General features: G+C 38.8%; 1 protein-coding gene across 2 annotated transcripts in view; it reads left to right on the top strand.

Moving 5' to 3' along the window:
- CDH11 (cadherin 11) overlaps positions 1–19,227 on the top strand; it is an 82,024-nt gene extending 62,797 nt beyond the window's left edge. Inside the window, exons 8-11 of one of the 2 annotated variants that reach the window (XM_023528554.1) lie at positions 1–134; positions 369–486; positions 13,847–14,098; positions 16,416–19,227. In XM_023528554.1, the coding sequence (XP_023384322.1) occupies positions 1–134; positions 369–486; positions 13,847–14,098; positions 16,416–16,912 (1,001 nt within the window). In that variant the 3' untranslated portion in view covers positions 16,913–19,227. The remainder of the gene's footprint in view (positions 135–368; positions 487–13,846; positions 14,099–16,415) is intronic. The other variant, XM_011356676.1, reaches the window with a different exon arrangement.
- Positions 19,228–20,810: the final 1,583 nt, after the last annotated feature.

Here is a 20,810-nt window from a genome sequence, read left to right as displayed (position 1 = left end):
ACAACCGGCATCAGGAAGCCAAAGTCCCAGTGGCCATTAGGGTCCTTGACGTCAATGATAATGCTCCCAAGTTTGCTGCCCCTTACGAAGGCTTCATCTGTGAGAGTGATCAGACCAAGCCACTTTCTAACCAGGTAATAGTGCTGTCCCCTTACTCCGCTACGGGCAAGGCGTTTGGAAACAGAGTTTGGTTTTTAGAGCATCACCTGGAGATACCTCCCACTGCCCAAGAAAGCTTCAGAGCCCCAGTCTAGTTCTGGAACTACGTTCTCTAATTAAAACCAGGCTTCTTAGCCAGCCAGGAATTTTTAAATGAATGATGTGCCAATGTCAGCATGATTTATTTATGGGCCACCTTTCTCTTTCAGCCAATTGTTACAATTAGTGCAGATGACAAGGATGACACAGCCAATGGACCAAGATTTATCTTCAGCCTACCCCCTGAAATCATTCACAACCCAAATTTCACAGTCAGAGACAACAGAGGTTCGTACCAAGGTTCCTATGCATTCAGAGAAGTAGAAATGGGAAGTAAATGGCTTTTATATTACAGAGCACAAGTATTTTCCCTAATCTTAATAATGCCTTTCTGTTGAAGAGCAAACAAGAAATAATCATGCCATCTTTATTTTGAGACATGGGCTCAGTTGGTGCATATGAATAAGTGAGTCTAATTTTACTTTTTTTTTTTTGTTGGCTTTGATATTCATGAAGCAGCAGGGAAACCAAGTGGGGAAGCTTACAGGGTCAATATGCAAACAACTTCATTTATCTTTTTTTTTTAAAGAGGTTGGTGAACCCTTGGGGGGAAGCATGGCTTTATGAATATTGATACCAAGCAAAGTATTAAAAGAGATAAGTTCGACTTTGTAAGGCAACGGAACCTTTCAGCTGGCCTTCTCTTCCAAGCACAGTTTTCAGGCGACGTGGTTGGGTACAGAGCTGGACCCCTAACGGTGGTCACGGAACGCGTGCTTGAAGGGCGTGAATGAAGCGCTGCCTGGCTACTGTCAACGGGGCAAAATATGATGCTTTCTGCTTCCCATTTTGTCACTTGGGAGGTTCTAGACTTACAAATTCTTCAAAGTGATTGTTGTTGTTGTACAGACCCCACCGATACAGTCCCCTTTGGTGGCAGAGCCAGGATCAAAACATAAATTTCTTGACTCCCCGCCAGACTCTTTTGGTCTGCACCTGTTCCTAGAAACCTGTGACAATGAAGGTCTGCAAAAACGTCATGGCAAATGCCATCATTTGACACAGGGATAAAAGGTGGTCCTCCAGAGTATATATGTTTTCATTAGCCATATGTTAGGTTATAGGTTGATTGCTTTCGCAGTGACTGAAATCGGGCTTATAGGCTCTTAAGTTAATCTTATAAATAGCATCGCATTCCCCATCACAGTTATCACTGTTAACAATATCATATATGCCAGTACTGTGTTCCAAACACCGTGCCAACATCCTTCCGTACTCTACCCATTTAGTTCTCTCAGCACACCTGAGGGAAGGGTTACTATTATCTTTCCCATTTTGAAGGTGAGGAAAATGAGGCACAGACCCATCAGGTGTTGTTGAAAGTCAATCGGCCACATAGGAGTTAGATCTAGATTTTAGACCCGGATACTCAGATAGTAGAGGTTCCAGCCTTAACTACTGTATCCTACTGGGTTGATCATTAAAGCAGAGGAGTGTTCCCCAGGGCACCTGGATTTGGAGGGATATGGCCTGACCTACTTTATTATTATTTCTTGCACTGATTTGAGCATTTAGTTATGGCCCTTATAAATCAATATATATCATATGAAACTGTGGGGTAAAATGTTCTGCAGTGGACATGCTCTTGGAAGCCTGAGTGTGAAGAAAGTTATATGGAGAGACGTGTTTGAGAGTAAACCTGCAAAAGAACGTGTGATTCACTTTGTAAATGATTCCATCGTTGTGAAATAGAAACATTCCTCGGAGCTCTTTAACTTTACATGTAATCTAGGACTTTTCTTGTAATTGTTGGCTTTGGTTCACGTGCACGTATGAGCGCCTTAAGCCCCTTGAAGAGATAGTTCTGCAAAGCACGTAGGTAGATGAGTAGTTCTCAGCTAGGAGCACATATACCTCAGTGGTGCGCACATGTAATACAGGTATTTCCTTTTGTAAAGTTAAATTTTTCCAAAGCAGGGAGATTCTGGCATGTAGTGGCCATTAATAAATGGTTACCAAGGTGAATGGAATGAGGTGGCATAAACAGTGTTTTCGTGGTACTTGTGCATCTTTCAAGATATGTATGCATCTGAAGTCATGAGATTCCCTGTCTCCCTCTTGAAATTTTCTTAGTTCCCAAATTATTTTCTGATTCCACCCCGGGATGGCAGATTGCTACATTATTTTAGCCTAGGCTTATTTCAGTTTTATGATGAAGAAAATACTTAAAGCAAAAAGATTTCGGCGTACATTTAGTTTTATCAATAGTACGGTGATCTACTTGGTTGTCCAGAAAACTCTGGTGTTCTCACATGCCTCTTATGCTACCACCTCTTTTATTATCTGTTTTCTCAACTATCTGTGGTTAAACTTTTATTCGTATGTTCATATAATCCCCAATTTACATTTGAGACCTAACTGCCAGATAGACATATTCCCAGCATCCCTAGTTTATCTCTGGACACCTGAAAGAGCAGGTGTTTCTAGGCTTTCCTCACCGTGCCAGCTTCACTCCATCACCTGCCTTGTCTTCTTTCTTTTTATGTATGCAATAATATTTAGTTGCTATTAACCCTCTGAAAACATTATACCAAGACATACTGTTCTCTAGGGAGTTATAAGTATGTCACACTGTCTCACTACTTTGAGGATGCCATCTATATTTTCAAGGACATTATACTACCACAGACAAGCCAACCTACTGCACAATCTGTGTCCTCTGCCCTTTCCTATAAGAAACTAATCCTCTGTTAGAGCTACCACTTTTGCAGGAAATTGCTACTTTTAAAGAAAAATGACTTTATTAACTATGACAAACAGTTAATGAAAACTTTCATGTTTAGAGCTATTACAAAACCTTAAAGCAAATACAGTCCTATAATTATCATTTAATAGAGTTTCTTTCTACTAGCTCCTAAAAGTAATTACATATTGAAGTAATCCAAAAGGAGTAATCACATTCCACATCCTATTAATAGCCTACTGAGTTACCAAATTTCTCAGCTGAGACTGTTTTCCATAGAAAACATGAGATAATGGTTTATATCATGCTGAGTAAAAGCATCAGGTTTCTTTCTCCTTGAGTGTTTACTTCCATTATGCCATGTAAATAATCAGGATTGTGTTTGCCCAAACTTGGCATAAGCACTCGGCATCTTTAGAAATATAAGGAGGAAGCCATCTTAATACACACGAGCCTTTTCGTTCATTTTATCTCATTCCATTCTACAACCCAAGCTTCAAAGATGACTCTGCAAGCAGCAGCAAAGTGGAAAACACTGAATGACTCTTCAACATTTAAATCCATCTTGGGCTATTAATATCGAGAAGGGTGCTATTTGGGCAGATGAAATACTGATCCACCCAGGTTTTGAGATGCATTTGCTTTGAAAATATCAGACTTATGGCATCTCTAAAAACACAAGAAACATGTACTAGATAAGAAAAGAGCTAAGAAAAAGAAAAGCTGAGAATAGTCCCTCACATCCACCTAGCTCTTCGTTAATTCATAAAACCTTATGGTCATTGTTTCACTTAAATCCTCAAACATCCCCCTGATATTGGCATCTTGAATATTTTTACCCCCATTTTCTAGCTAAGGAAGGAATGTGAAACATCAGAGACTTCAGAGACTCGCTCAAGGTCATGATGCCAATAAGTGAAATAAGGAAAAACCTAGTATTTGGAGCATTCTCTCTGGTGTACATAACACACTATGTTTTGAATATAAAGCTCATGTCTTTTCTAGTTAATTTTTTACTAGATCTTTGTTTAACCCTGTAGTCAAATAATAACAATCTCCAGAAGAGGAAAAATCTGAAATTCAATTCAATTCATCAATCTAGATTTCCAGGGAAAGTGTCAAAAGAGGACAAACTGTACTTCAGTTTTAATTTTAATCACAGACATCATAATTGTGGTAAAATATATTTGCAGAGAATTTTATAATTTCCTCCTGCTGCATAATTAATACATATTTCTTGAAGGAAAATAAGAAAATACAAATAAGCAGAAATAAAATTTTAAATAATAGCTTGATGATAATATAGGATCTAGAAATAATCGCTATTTTTTGTGTACCCTTGTAGACTTTTTCTTGGCATATATTTTGATCTTTAAAAAACACAATCATAAAATACATGTCCACTTTTTGTCACTTACTAATGCGTGGTATATATTTATCAGCATTAATATACTTATTTCAACATTTTCTTCTAAATATCTTCCAAACTTCTACCTTGAGAATGTCTGATATCAGTTGACTACTATTGTGTAAGCACATTGTTTTCACATACCTTTGCCAAATATCTAATTATTATTTTCGAATAAACTCCTAGAGTGGAATTACTGGATCAAAAGCTTTTGATACTTACTTGACAAACTACCTATGAGAAATATTTATACTACCAGAAATATTTATAATACCATTAGTAAAATAGGTGACGTCTCCTTGCTTCATATTCAGATCAACTCTAGATATTATTTTTTAAAACCATTGACAAATCAATAGGTGAAATATGGTCACATTTTAAAGTATCAATTTCATTACCAGTAAAGCTAAAAGTTTTAAATAAGTATTGATAATTGTTTTTTCACTTTGTAAATCTGCTATTCATGTCTTTTGCCCATTTTTTTGAATTTCTATGTAGTCATCAGTTTGCAATTGATTTATAGTCTCTTCCTCTTTTAATGCTATTAACTTTTGACCTGTCATAACTATTCCATAGGTTTATCCAACGTTTCCATGTCCTTTCAATTCTGATTATGCTGTGTTCTTAAGTATAAATGTTGCACTTCTGTATCAGTTCTTCTCTCTTTAATGGTATCTTTTAGCAAGGCTTTCTAGATCCAGAATGGATATAAACATTCACCTATCTTTTTTGTTCTTTGTTTTATATATCATGCTTCCCATTTTCCCCATTTATCTATAGAAAATAAATATACAACCCCCAATTGTTGGCTATTTCCTAAATACCATTTAAGACATAATTGGTCTTTTCCAACTGCTTTGTAACACCATCTTTCTAATCATCTAAGTTACCTCCTCTATGATTCTTTTTGCACTTTCAATTCTTCACATTTTATCTATTTACTCTAGTGCCAGTATCATATTCTTCTTTTATGGTTGCATACATATATATGTTAAAATGTCACAGATGCTTTCTCCACATAATATTTATTTTGTTACCTCTAGATATATTTAGAATTGCTTTTAAAGGTGACTGATAAGTACCTTTGTGAATTTTACTGAGTTTACCTTATTTATGGATTAAGAACTGAAAATTTAAAAATATTCTTACCATCCAGAAGCAATGTCTGACTTTCTAGTGAATCAGTTCTCTTTTTTTATTACTATCAGGGATGTTTTGTAGTTTATCTTTGTGCTATGCATTTCTTATTAAGTTTATGGCTAGCTACTTTATATTTTGGATGAAGTGGATTTTTAATTCATATTTTCTAAGTGATTTTTTTAAAATTGTCAATTATTACATCATTCCTAATTCATGGATTGAACTACTGTTTTGAGAGATAAAGGCACTAGAATACAGAAAGCTGGGCCCAGGACCCCAGGCTGCATGCTGTCCAGTGCAAAATAAATATAGTCCAACTAAAGTTCAAGGCTGATCAGATCATGGAGTTACTTGGCTATTAAAACATTGTTCAGTCATTTGAGCAGCAGAGGACAGTTTTAGGAGCTTGTGATTATTAGTTCCTATTATAACAACAAAAATACTCCTAGGATTTTCAAGTCAACAAATTGAAAGTGTAACCCTTTCCCAAATGTGCTTGCTCTCACATGCCCTTGCTTTTGCTCTGCTGAGAATGCACTCTTCTGCCTACTCCTCCTCTTTCAAGTCTCACCACGAGTGAAGTCTCTTAGGTGAAGCTCTGCCAAGTATCCCAACCCACGTTGGATGCTTCATCCTCTGTGCTCTAGGAACGCAGCATTAACCTTTAGTATTTGTCTTATCACTCTGCATTCTAAGCAATCAGTACCCTCTCTGTCTCTCACTAGAATATGAGCTGTGGGGGTATTATCTCAACATTAAGAAAAATGGGTTGACCAAGTGCATGAATTAAAATGAAAGAGTGGATGGAAAAACATGTAGCATGCCTCAGAAATTTCAAGGATTAGTTATTATTATAGAAAAAAAATCATTATGTTATGTCATAAGCCTCAGGCTGAAAAAGTCTTTTGATGTTAGAATGTTCTAAAGGAGTAAATGCCACATCACCCACCCCTTCCATCCATTAATTATGCATTATTCCATGAAGTTATATTGGATATCTAGGGGTTGGATCCAGGAAGAGGTGACCTTCAAATGTATTTATTTTACAAATATAACATTAGCTAAGATGGGCCAGTTGCAGATTGACTGAGCTCAGATACATGATACATTCAGAGTTAAGTCTGAACTGCTAAAAAAAAAAAAAGTAAAAAACAAAACAGAACAACAATAAAAGTTTGCATGAAAAGCAGATTTGACTGAATAAGGAGGAATAGCCAAGACAGATTCACCCTGATTGGACCAAATGGCAAACATGTTTTTTCTTTTCCCTATTTTTTTTTTTTTTTGGTCTAAAGTAAGTACATTTCTTTTTTAATGAGCAGTGCCAAATAACATTCAAATATACTCCTGGTTTTTTACTTTTATAAAGATACCCAAACAGATTTCTGTGGAACTTTTTTCCCCCTTTAATTGCTTTTGGCGGATCAAAATGGCAGATGTATTTTAATGCCCTGCCATTTTCACTGTGTAAATAATTATGTTCCTTTTCTGCCTGAAATCCACTGCTGCAGTTTGTCCAACACAAAACACAGTTTATCTAGGACCCCACCCCCTCTCCAACCAAACAAAAAAAGAAATGGGCCTTCTTGGTGGATCAGATACGTTATTTGTTCAAGGTCAGTGATTTAACTAATTCCTGTCATTTCTCAATTCACTAAAAAGACCTTAAATGTTTATATCCCACTTAATTCCTTGGTAGTTTTCCTTTTCATAAACCAAAATAAACTTAGGTAGTATGTTCCTTTCTCCTTCTCTATCACCATACATCTTGCATGTCAGTGTTTTTGAAAATGTAAGTTTCCGCAAACACTATGAGAAGAAAGGCGTTAAATGTGTATCTCTCTGCCATAAAATTCTTAGGTTTCTAAGAGTGGTTCTATATGGGACCTGAGTCTACCTGGATCCTCCTAGAGGCTATGACGGGGCCCATCTAATAATATAATCATATTGGGGACATTTGGCAAAAACAAAACAAAACAAAAGAAACAAGAATCAATGTAATTTACATGCAATAGTATCAGGATTCTAGGGTCAGCTGCATGCTGATAAAAATATAGTGAAACCTAGAGGAGTTTGAATCCTGGTCTTTGTATTTTCCATGTTATTGTGAATAATTGCTTCCCTCTTTATTTCTCAATTTCCTTTTGTATAAAGTAAGGATAATTATATATTTTGCACAGTTTTAAAATTCTTTGAGATAAGGTATGCAGAAGTAAAAGGAATAAGGTTTGTACAAATTAGCAGCTCAATAAATGTTGCTTAATTGAATCTGACTCAACCTAAATAACAGGAAAGAGTATGAGATAAAAAATTGGAGATATTTAGCAGGAACACAGTCCACAATGCAGTCAGTAAAATCTGACTGTGTGGAAAAGCCAGGTTTATGCTGAGATGCAGTAAAAGGAATATCATTGAGGTATTCATTCTGTTAACACAAAAAACATTGCTACAGCACAAATATGAACAAGATAAGGTCCCTGCCCTCAAGGAGATTACTGGCTGGTGAAGAAGACAGACATTCAAACACACAATCTCCATAGACTGAAATGTGCAATGTGTGTGCTGTAGAGAGACAGATCATATGGTGTTCAGAAAGGCAAGAAAATAGAAATATCTGCACAAGCTATTATGTTCATCTTTCAACGGCAGCAATATCAAATATAAATGTGTAAACTTTAAAAATATTATTTGAAATCTCTATTATTTCAGTCTCTCAGATCAAAGATGGCAAATACTGGCATCAAAAATTAAAATCTATCTTTCAGACATCACAAATTTGAATACAAAAAATCTAAATAATTAAGCCTTCCAACGATGTTTTGTGTCATTGTGTAGCATGTATACTTCTGAAATTATTAACCCTTAAAACTCCATTAAGACTTTTGAGGCACACACACTATATATATATTTCACATATGTGCTTATGTATTTTTTTCATTATCCTGATGATGCAATTGCCATATTTCCAGGAAAGTAGAGATAGTCCAGAGGAAAGTAACCAAATAATGATTATTCTGCTATGACTTCATAACTAACTGTCTTCAAGTACGTGGGGGCTTTTCATGTGGCAGACCTATCTACTTTGTCTCTGAGGTTTGAGCAGAAAGGGTAGAGGAGGTACATTTGGGTCAGAAGTGAACAAAATAAGAGCAAGGCTTGTCCTAGATTCTCCAGATCTTTAACAATCTCACAAAAAGGGCCCCAGACTGACACAGCTAGGCCTTTCTTCACAGGCTGACGGGTCTCCGATCAAGTCAGAGCAGTGAAGGGCAGAGGGGAAGGAGTGGTGAGAATAGCATCTTAAGAGTTTCAGGGAAGCATCCCTCATCTGGGGTGAAGCCTCCCTCCTGACATCTCAGGGAGAGTGGCATGTACCAATTCTTTGTAGCACTGCTTCCTCTTTTCAAGATGTTGACATGCAGGGGCTATGCCCGCACACCACCTGTTTTGCTTTGCTGCCCACCTACCTTTTTTGGGCATAATCCAAGGTTAGTGCCCAGTCAAGCACTATTTCCCCATCATAATTTTCCTATTTATTAACTAATTTATTTCAATTGGTGGAATAAATGATGACTTTTAATAACCAATCAGATTAACAAAAATTAAAGCGATTTCCTGAAATATCATTGTGGATTATGGAACCCAACTTGCCAATAAATATCAATAAATATCAAGGTCACATCCTATGAACCAGTTATTCTAAGAAATTTATCTTAGAAAAGGGTCTGAAATTTGAAAACATCAGGTAAAAAAATGTTTATGTCAACATTACATAAGAGTTGAAAAAAACCGCAAGCAACCTAAGAACCCAAGAGCAGAATATTATAGAGAAATAAATGTTTTTCTGGTTTGTTTATTTGTTTTTTTTTTTTTTTTTTTTTTGGAAAATTTAATAACATTGAGAAATGCTCAAGAGAGTTGGAGGAGAAAAACCATGACACTAATATCCTGATTTCCTTTTTTTCTTTTTAAACTTAGCATTACTTTACAAAAATGTCCCAGGTTATTCAAACATAATTTTTCTTCTTAATGTCAAGTGTTTGTATCCCTCCATTGGGCCACACCATCATCATAACCCTTATATTTGCATCTCCAAACTGGTACCATGGAAACAATCATTATCAGGAACCTTTACATAATGTTAGTGAAATGACAAAGGGCACAGGTAAAAACAGCCTAAGATTAAGAGTCCAGGCTGTAGACATAAAAATTTGAATCTTCAATTTACTTTCCATTAATAGAAACACTATGATTTGTGCATGGCATATAGTTAGTAATTAATGGCCCCGTTTGCAAGTTTTTGCCTAAGTGGAGGTAGAAAATGGAACTGGTTCACTTGTCTGTGGCCAGGGATGAGAACATTAGGTGTCAGGATGAAAAACTGAGTTGCTTGAAAAACATTTTCTTACCTTGGGAAATCTGTTGCCCAGGACTGAAGAGCATAGACTGTTTTCTTACCTCTGGATGATGGGTCCTTCTGTGTGGGCAGCTGCATTTCAAGCGGAGATGATTTTTCTAGGAATTCACTTTGCTCTCTTTGCCAACAAGCTTCTCTTCCTCGTTAGTCTACTGCTAAAGAGAAAAGAGTCCAGAAGAGAATGAATACTTACTGTACATCTCAACAGTCTGGCCCTGTGCTAAGTACCTTTATGAATGGAATCACATTCAACCCGAAAAATTATTACTTTCTTAGATAAGAATATAGAAACTCTAGGCATTTACCTAAAACATATATAAAGTAAGGGAGTTAATATTGTAAAAGATTCAAGATTCAAACCAAGGTTGACTTGACTCAAATACTAAGAGATTTGTTCTTTGGCAGCTTTATAAAGGAGAAGGATCTAAGAAATCTCTTTATAGAAATTTAAAAATTGATACATTTGTCTTTTTCTGCCTCGTGTTATTAACCAAGGAGCCAACTTGACACTTCCCTGAAAATGTGTCCTTATAGAACCTCTTTTTTTTCTTGGGTCACCCATAAACCTGAGCAATGTGTATGTCCCAAGTGAGGGCACTCTCTCAAAGACAGATAGGGAGTGGCTGGCTAATTATAATAATTTAGATGAAAGGGCAGCTATAGTCAAACTTAAAATGCAAAACTGATTTCCAGTATAGGGGTTTTGTTATTACTGTTAGTTTATTTCTTTTTCTATTTGTTTTTTATGAAGTTCCTGCCGATTAGTGACTCTTTGTTAGTGACAGTTGAGTGGTCGGGTCGGAGTAGATCACAAGAAAACGAGCACAGGCCATACATAGCACTGAAGCCTCTGAAATGCCCCTCTCGAAAGAAAGCTCAACTTCTCTGCGGTGTTGGAACCACTTGGCTCTCGAGGGGAAATATTATATCCACTGAAGCAGCATGGACCACCTAGGCTCGTTAAACACACTTCCTGTCCCACATTCCTTCTTCACCAGTTCGCTGGTCCTGGAGAATCTCAGTACTGGGTGTCAGGTGTTCTGGTAGAAGGAATCCTGAGCCCTCAGGAAGCACGGCATGGAGGGCCACCACTTGCTTTTATTACGTTATTTGGTTCCAATGACAATCGTGTGAGGCATGCTTGATGTTAACCAGTGTTCTCATTTTAAAGATGGACGAGCAAGTGAGGGGGACACATGACTCATTTTAAAGCAGGTAATTAGTACGTGCCAAAGAAGGGGCTCTCAGTCCATTTATTTCCTACCTCTTGGGCTAATATTAAAATCCATATGCAAAACATGTTTGACTAGAAGAGACTAAAAAAAAAAAAAGTTCTCATGGTTCTACTGATCTATCGCTCAGAGATTATAAGTGGTCCAGTCACCTGAGTACTGTGATGAGCTTCTCTGTAACAGTGTCAGTGTGCCTGTGAGGACTCAGCAATTCAGAGTATGAAACATCTTGAATTCACATGCTGGCGTCCTGCTCAGGTCCATGTTTTCCATTAGTGTTTGATTTTCATTTACTTAAGTGTGTAAGCCAGCCTGCTGTGATCTGGAGGCACAGTCTTGCATGGATGGCACGGTGAAGAATAGATTTTAAATTACGCCTTCCACAAATTTAAAAAAACAAAACCATTCAGGTCACATTTCCTCCAAACCAACACCATGGGTAACAGGGCGGGACCCCAAAGATAAACTAAGTAAAGAGGATATCATCCATATTTGAGAGGTACATTTGTTCAAGCGGTTTAATCAATTTGCTTTTTTTCTTAAATTTTTAATTTTCATTTTTTCATGATGTTGTTAGTGTTATTTCATAGCATTAAAATGGGGCTAGATATTGCAACTTAATTTGTGAAGGTCTTATTGAACTCAAAAAATTTGTGAAAAGGAAAAAACATCTTTTGAATTTATTATAGCTATGTAAATTTGCTAATTGTCATACATAGGACAGTGGTATAGCCTAGAATGAGAAAAAAAGTTAATATTTTATTTGACCACTTTATTTTTATCTTTTCATGATTTTCATAGTTTGTATAATTTTTCTCCAGTAATAAGAGCAATATATGCCAATCACCCAAAATTCAGAAAATACAGAAATGAGAGTTAACTCTTCTGCCTTGTTTTGACTGAGATGTTGGCAGCAAAGGGCAGAGAATCTGTCATCACCAGTCTTGCCAAAAGCCAGTGCATATCCACACCTTACCTTCTGCAATATTCAGAATATCTGCTCATTCCTCAATGAGACTGAATCTGCCTTTTATATATTTATTTTCTCTCACAGAGAATACATTTTCTTTAACCTAAAATATATCAATTTAATTTTGAGATTCGATTCTATTTTCCTATGACAAAAGCTAATCCATGGTACCGTCAACCCATTTAAAGCCTGCTAGCTTTTGGGCCATCATGTTGGTTATAACATTCTTATTGCTATGAATTACTGATTCTTAACTCACCAACAGAGGCAGGCCACATTGAGGATCTGTGTGTAGTGTGTGTGTGTGTGTGTGTGTATGCGTGCATGCGCATGAGCAAGAGAGAGATTCGATACCATATATTCAAAACTTCTAGTATTTTATAATACCAATGTTTTTTTCCCAGAGGCTAGAAAAAATATTTTTGTTGGTAGAGATATGCAGAAAACATGATGAGAAAACATTTGGGGGCATAGGTTACAAAAGATTGAGAAATGCATGAAAGCCGACATCTGGAATTTTGGTCAAACCTTTCCCAGAACACAGTTATGCCACTTGTTCAACAAATATTTATTGAATGTCTGCTGTATGTCCAGTACTGGAGAGAGTGGGATGAATCATATAAAACCCCCTATTCCCCTGAAGTTCACAGTCTAGAAGATGTCAAAATGGTGACGCCAGCAAATAAGGACAGACCATAGCAAGATACCAATTTCTGCAGGAATCTAGTGTCATGAGTCACAGAAGAGGTGATGGGAGAGGTGTAGGAAGGGCTCCCTGAAGAGAGACAGACGCCTTTTGGATTCAATTTTGAGGCTTGAGGAGTTCACCTGTCATGATAAAAGGAACAGCCTTGGGGCATTCGAACAGTTTTCCAGTAAAAAAGTCAGTGCATCTGAAAGAGTGGTGTTTCGGAGCAGACGTGAGTTCTGCTTGTGAAGCTGAACTGGGATGTGTGGGAAGGGGTGGGGTGTGAGCCTGGAAGGCAAGGTGAAGTCCAGATTTGGGAAAGATCTGGTGGTTCACTCTGCAGAGCAGGGCTGTGTTGGGTGGGCCTTGGAGAAAACCTGGAATCGTTTTAAATAGGAGGGGTGACGTGTTCGATTGAGTGGCTGATGGTGCTTGAATTTCAAAGAAACTAGAAACCTGCTGCTAGGTTTATAAAATAGTTCCTCTTTAAAGGAGGTATTTTCCTTTAGGACTCACGGCTGGGTTCGTAGTTTGGACAAGGTTGGAGAGTAGACAGGAAATCTCTGAAAAAAACAAACAAATGAAAATTGGCCACAGGCTTGTCATGAAGGAAAAGTGCAAACAAGGAAAAGAGGTTTTTTTTTGTTGTTCTTTCTCACACTCACTTATGCATTTATTTATATGCTATACTAACACAGAGTATGTGGTCGAAGCCCAAACTTCCTTGTATTTGACAAAAAGGACAACACTCCAACAGAAAACAGTGTGGCTACCTTGCCAGTGAAGGCATTCTGTATCCACCAAATAAAAAAGAGCCAATTTCAGAGTTTCGTTCCAAAATGCCGAGAGGTTATTCTGTGATCCTGTCGCACCAAATGCCTGCGGCTTCTAGAGACACCTAGATTAAAGAACAAAGTAGGGGAGATCCTGGCTGTTGACCTTGGTAATGAGAAGAGCACCCTCTAATCTGCAAGGCTGAATGCAAGCGTGTGCAGGCTGTGATCGGAGCGGTCTCATGTGAGAGCACACCTGTCTCCCTTCTTCCAACAGATAACACCGCAGGGGTGTATGCCCGGCGCGGAGGGTTCAGCCGGCAGAAGCAGGATTTGTACCTCCTGCCCATCGTGATCAGCGATGGCGGGATCCCGCCCATGAGCAGCACCAACACCCTCAGCATCAAGGTCTGTGGGTGCGACGTGAACGGGGCGCTGCTCTCCTGCAATGCCGAGGCCTACGTCCTGAACGCCGGCCTGAGCACGGGGGCGCTGATCGCCATCCTGGCCTGCATTGTCATTCTCCTGGGTAAGGTTTCTCCCCGCTCACCTGCAGGAAGGGCCTTAACCAGATACCTGTCTTTGAAACACAGATATTTCTCGAGGTCAGGCTGGTTTCCAGAACTGTGTTATATACTGTGGATACAGTGTGGGACAAAGAGGCCGTGCTTGCCCCGTGCATTCTATGGAATGGAGAAGGGGCAGACAACTTGACAAGCAGTTAGAGCAGAGTCGGCACAAAGTTATAATGAGCCTATTGCCAGGGGTCACAGGACTGCATAGCAGAAGCCACCAGGGGTGCCACAGGGGGATCTCAGGGAAGGTTTTACAGAAGAGGAGTTTAGGCAAAGACCTAGTACATGAGCAACGGATTGCCTTCCAAAAGGCAGGAGACGAATTAGAGGCAGAAAGAATAATAACGAGGCAAAAGACAGTGCATGAAGGACTCAAAAGTGGACGAAGGCCACCTAGCTAAAGCTGGATCTTGACACCACCTCTAATTATCACATGGGATATCTGGGTGCATGTTTCCACTTATGGAGACCCCTGGGAACTTTTCCCTGCACTTACGAGCTGAATTAGGGGCCCCTCCTCTGCACTGCCATCCCATCTGTGGTTTACTCTGTAATGACAGGAATGTACTGATGCTAATAACATCTACCATTGCTTGCCTCAAGAGGTTAGGTCAGTTCTCCCAACATCTCAGAAACTGAGTGACAAAAATCAGGATTCAAATCCAAGTATGTCTGACACCAAATTGATGCTTTTCCCATTGAATAAACTTATAGAGCTCGGTTGCATAGGGAGGAGTCAGTGAGTTCAGTTCAACAGATTGTTTCAGAGTATTATCTGGGTACTGGATTCCATGTTTGGCCCTGGGGGATAAAAAGAAGAATCACTCAAGATCTTGCTGCTCGATAAGTACGTAGTCTATCAAGGACAGTTTATGCCTGAACAGATAAACGACAGAGGCACACGGTGAGTCCCATGATAGGGACATGAACCAAAGGGCACAAGAGTAGAAAATGCTTGACATTGACTGCGAAGGTCAGAGACATCTTCCTGGAGGATGTGACTTGTCAGATGCTGAGTTTTCCAGCTGATGAAAGAGGCTAGCTAGGATGGATGGATATTCCAAGTAGAGGGAACAGAATACAAGAGCTCTGAGAAGTTCACAGTCTGGCTGGGAAACCAGATGTATAAACCATGTGATAAGCATTCTGACGATGGTAAGCACAAGGGCAGGTTGGTGCACAGAGCAGGTGCCAATAGCCCTGTCAGGTGTCAGGATGGGATGCCAGGGAAGGCTTTTGTGATGAGAGATAAGACAGTCAGCCAAGCAAAGAAAGTGAAAGGGACTGGTCCGGGTAAAAGTGTTGTCAAGAACAAGGCACAGAGGAAGGAGATTGCTTGGTGAGCCCTGGGAGCCAGGTACAGTCCAGGCAGGTGCAAGCACTCATTCCTGTATCTCAGAGTGATGGTGGACTCAGAGAGGCTCTTGGACCACTTGCCAAATTCTGCCACAGACATTTTCTTCAGCTGAGTGTGTGGGAGATTGTTCTAATGGAACATAGTAGAAGCTCCTTGTAGGGAGGCAATAGATAAAGAGTTAAGGCTTGTCTAAACTTCCCTTATAAGCAGCTCTACTCACCCATCCTAGATTGCCTGAGCTTAGTGGAATTCCCTCTAAGAGAGGGGAAGAGGCAGAGTTTCTTCATCTGGAGTCCAGCTGATGCTATTGTCTTGTGTTCAAATAAATGAGAACGTTTGTCTCATGGGGCCTCTATAAACTTCTCCTCATCTATGTGGTAGTTTGAAGAGAATCCAGCCATACTTATGAGATGTCTTACTAAGATAGAGTAGGGTCAATGCTCACCCCACTCCAGACGTCTGGGCAGGAGCCAGGCATCACCTCCTATAGAAAGGTCGGACCTGGGAGTCTCTGTACTCATTCGTAACCTTGGAGAGGCAGCTGTCTTCCTTTCCAAAGAGAAACTGACATCGGCCATTTTTAGGAGGCTGCACTCCACATATTTAGAATCTCCCGAACTCTTAGGAAGATGACTTCCAAACAGTGATGTCGGCTTCATTTGTAAGAAGCTGAAAATAGCTCCAACTTGCCAGTTTGTTTGGATGTACTATTTTCCTGGCAGCAGAGGAAGATCCAGTTGGAGGGCAGTTTTACACCCCTTTGTGGATTCTAGGTAAAGCTCTCATTTCATAGACTGGTTCCAGTTCTGAACCATGTATACGCTATGCTTTACAGGAAGCAGAGCTCTCCTGGGTAGAGAATCTGGGAATAGTGGACTTTAACCTATGCTCACTTTCCTTTCCTTTCCTTGCAGTCATTGTAGTGCTGTTTGTGACCCTGAGGAAGCAAAAGAAAGAACCACTCATCGTCTTTGAAGAAGAAGATGTCCGTGAGAACATCATTACCTACGATGATGAGGGGGGTGGGGAGGAAGACACAGAAGCCTTTGATATTGCCACCCTCCAGAATCCTGACGGCATCAATGGGTTTATCCCTCGCAAAGACATAAAACCCGAGTATCAGTACATGCCTAGACCTGGGCTTCGGCCAGCGCCCAACAGTGTGGATGTTGATGACTTCATCAACACGAGAATACAAGAGGCAGATAATGACCCAACCGCCCCTCCTTATGACTCCATCCAAATCTATGGTTATGAAGGCAGGGGCTCGGTGGCTGGGTCCCTGAGCTCCTTAGAGTCTGCCACCACAGATTCAGACTTGGACTATGACTACCTACAGAACTGGGGACCTCGTTTTAAGAAACTAGCAGACTTGTACGGTTCCAAAGACACTTTTGATGACGACTCTTAACAATAACGATACAAATTTGGCCTTAAGAACTGTGTCGGGCGTTCTGAAGAATCTAGAAGATAATGTAAACAGGTATTTTTTTAAATCAAGGAAAGGCTCATTTAAAACAAGCAAAGTTTTACAGAGAGGATACATTTAATAAAACTCCAAGGATATCAAAGTGGTAAATACTGTGAAGTACTTTTTCTCACACACACACAAAAAGGCAAATATTGAAGTTGTTTATCAACTTATCTAGAAGAAAACCACTTGGCATACAAAATATTTAAGTGAAGGAGAAGTCTAAAAGTGAACTTACAATGAAGGGAAATTGTTTATGTGTTATGAACATCTAAATCCTTTTTCTTTCTTTCTTTTTTTTTTTTTTGTCAAAGAATCTTCCACAAATTTAGAAAGGACAACAACAGTTCTGAGCTGTAATTTCGCCTTAAACTATGGACACTCTATATGTAGTGCATTTTTAAACTTGAAATATATAATATTCAGCCAGCTTAAACCCATACAATGTATGTACAATACAATGTACAATTATGTCTCTTGAGCATCAATCTTGTTACTGCTGATTCTTGTAAATCTTTTTGCTTCTACTTTCATCTTAAACTAATACGTGCCAGATATAACTGTCTTGTTTCAGTGAGAGGCGCCCTATTTCTATGTCATTTTTAATGTATCTATTTGTACAATTTTAAAGTTCTTATTTTAGTATACATACAAATATCAGTATTCTGACATGTAAGAAATGTTACGGCATCACACTTATATTTTATGAACATTGTACTGTTGCTTTAATATGAGCTTCAATATAAGAAGCAACCTTTGAAATAAAAAAAGATTCTTTTTTAATTCTGGGTTTGATTCTTAACATTGAAAAAAAGTATTTCTAATGACCCATTTATATTTCTAATTCAAGATATTGTGATCTTTCAATAACCCTATTTATGATCTGTTATAGTCTGCTGCTTTGTTTATTTAAAATCAAATATGTTTTGCAAATGTTTTTTCAGACAAGATTCTGTAACATCATGTAAAGCTTTTTTTTTTGTACATTCTCAGTGTAAGCTTTCTGGCTTCTGTTCACACACATCTTCTGAAAAAGTAGAATGCTAAAGATCTAGGTCAGTCTAGGATTTTGCAATACTTGTTATATAATATGCATTTATCTTGTATATCAGTAATTCAGTGGTTAAGAGATGAATCCATGAGGGAATGAAATGATCAGAACTCCAAAGTTCAAGATGTAGATTTTATGCCTCATACCGAGTCTTTGGGGTTCGGGGGGCTGAAGAGTCAAAAATACAAATTTGCCACATGTAGTCATCAGACCTCCAACGTTATTCTATTTTTCTTTACTTTGATCTTGCCAGGCTCTCATGAAGACTCTAACCGTCAGAACTGCTTACTTTTCCTCCTGTAATTTTAACTTCTCTTAAAATAATGTGGCATTTTAAATTTTGACAAAAGAAAGAGCAATTCATTTTCAAACTTTTGTTTTAAAATATGCTTTGGGCCATAAGCTCAGAATAAAGGCAGGGACCATGGTGGATTCTGAGAGTTAATGCCATTGGATGGAGTATGCCTGTGGTCTCCTGCAGTCCCATCCAGCTGCCTGGGGACTGAGACTTCTGTGAAGGACATTTCACCTGCTCAGTTGGGCCAAAGGTCAAAACGTAGCAATACCTGGGGAGAGACCACACAAAGTCATGCTGCAAGTGCTTCCTCTTTCCCCCTAGACACAGGGCACATGCTTTCTCTTGGATTGCAGGCAATTTTTAGATTAGCTTTTTTTTTTTCCTTTATCGTGAAAGTTGGTTTCAAGCATTTCTCGATATCTTGCTACATACTATTTTTATGACTTGAGTCAAAAGGCATACAAAGAAAAATGTTTTTATGAAAGTGCTCACTTCCATCTTACTTTGCATTTAAATCAAACTGTCTGAACACTTCGATGGAATAAATTCTGTGGACAATGTCACTTTGGAATCTTTCATTTCGGTGAAGGATTGCACATTCTCAATACTTCCATAATTGCAGGTTTTGTTCATTTTTTTAATATGGTTTTTGTAATCCAAAGAATATTTTGCTAGATTTGCACAGTTCTCCAACTGAATTTGAAATGAAGAAATAATTCGAAGGGAATATGAACAGCACTTAAACAAGTGCACGGCTATAAGTAACCCCGTCACCATGGACGATCTTTTTTTCTATAAATGTATTTGGATCAGATTTGACAAGTGTGTTTTCACATTTTTATGTTTAAGTTTTAAAAAAAAGCTGTCTACTTTTCAATAGTTAAAAATACTTATTTTTCTTTTTTTCTTTTTATCTTCTTTTTTCTTTTTTTCTTTCTTTTTTTTTTATTTTTTATTTTTCTATTTTTTTTAACTTTAAGCCTCTATTGTTTGTAGAACTCTCTTAGAAGCTTGAAAATAAAATGTCTTTTCTGACTAGTGGAGTCCTTTTTCATTTGGAACATATTGCCTTAAAAGCAATCTTAGTTTAAGTGGTCCTTCCTTATTTCTATGTAAAGTAATCACTGTTTTGTGGCATCAATTCAGCTTAAAGAAGCAACACTGCTCTGTTCTTCTTGACCTTGAGTAGTGGATATTGCTCGCATTCATCATTCATTCATTTATCAAAATCTTATTTTGCAGACACTGTGCTAGTTAAGGAAGCAGAATGAATCTTGCTACCTTCCCTGACATCGTTCAGTCTTCTCAATCCTGTTTCAAAATATCTATCCTGTTGTCTTGTAATCACCTGTGTACCTCTATATTTACCCACCTCCCCAGACAATGCAACAGGATATTTCTTCTCCCTCAGGGTTGAGGGAACAAAATAAATAAAAGGTATAATGGGAGATGGTGAGATGTTGACCATGAATGGAGGGTAGGCCAATTGCAGCAGTTTTGGACAGATCTCGTGTTTAGGTAAATTATATCTTACAAGCCATTGTTCCTGGGGATGGTTGGGAGATGAGAGAGCAGATTACCTATATCTCTTGGTGAAAGTTATTAGACATACACATTTATGGTGCTCAGAGAGTATCACTCTATGTCAGATGGGACCTGGTTAAAAGTATCTGAAATTTCTCCTGCGTAGCTGTGTGATGTCCTGTACTTCTTTTTGAAATTCTCTGTAAGACAATGAGAAACGAGTTGGGATCTCTGAGCAGAAGAGTGGCCAAGTCTAGCTGGCAGGCAGTGTGTGAGGACAGATTAGGCGCATACAGACTTAGAGGCATGCTGGGAGGGTGTTAATGAAAGTCAAAATGCAGTATAAGAAAGGCTTAAAATAATTCAAGATAGAAAAGCGGCAAGGGTTCTCTGCTTCTGCACTGCCATCAGCCTGTCTAGACCTTTGTCACCTCTGACCTGGAAAGACCCCAGCAGCCAAGTCTTAGCTGCTCTCCACGGCCTAACTTTTTCCCCACAGAGAAGCCACACAACTCAGATCACATGACTCCACAACTGGGACCTCTTCGCTGGCTTCCCGAAGTCTGCGACTACGTTCCAGGTCCCTTTCTTCATTGCTGTACATGACTAGGGCCCTGCAAGGGCCTCTGACGTCATCTTAACCATTCTCCTTTCAGCGCACCTTGCTCCAACCACGTTGGCCCCCCATCGGGTCCTCATACGAACAACACATGCCCCCTTTTCCTTCCAGAGCAGATCACCCACTGCTGGGTTCTTTTGTATCGGTTACAACTTTTTCAACTTACTGTGCTTCTTGGCTTTTCCCGTGTCTGCGGGTCTGACAGCTGCATCGGAATGTAAGCTGCAAGAAGCAGTGACCTTGTTTTCTTGTCGCATGCCCAGTCATTTAAATGGTGCCTGAAATATAACAGGTGCACAATCAATACTTGACGAGTAGGTGAGAGCTTCAATAAGGCCGATTTATC

The sequence above is a fragment of the Pteropus vampyrus genome, unplaced genomic scaffold (genome assembly GCF_000151845.1).
Source record: "Pteropus vampyrus isolate Shadow unplaced genomic scaffold, Pvam_2.0 Scaffold29, whole genome shotgun sequence".
Lineage (NCBI taxonomy): Eukaryota > Metazoa > Chordata > Mammalia > Chiroptera > Pteropodidae > Pteropus > Pteropus vampyrus.
Note: the sequence above shows the minus strand (reverse complement) of the source record. Positions and strands in the feature narration are given on the sequence as shown.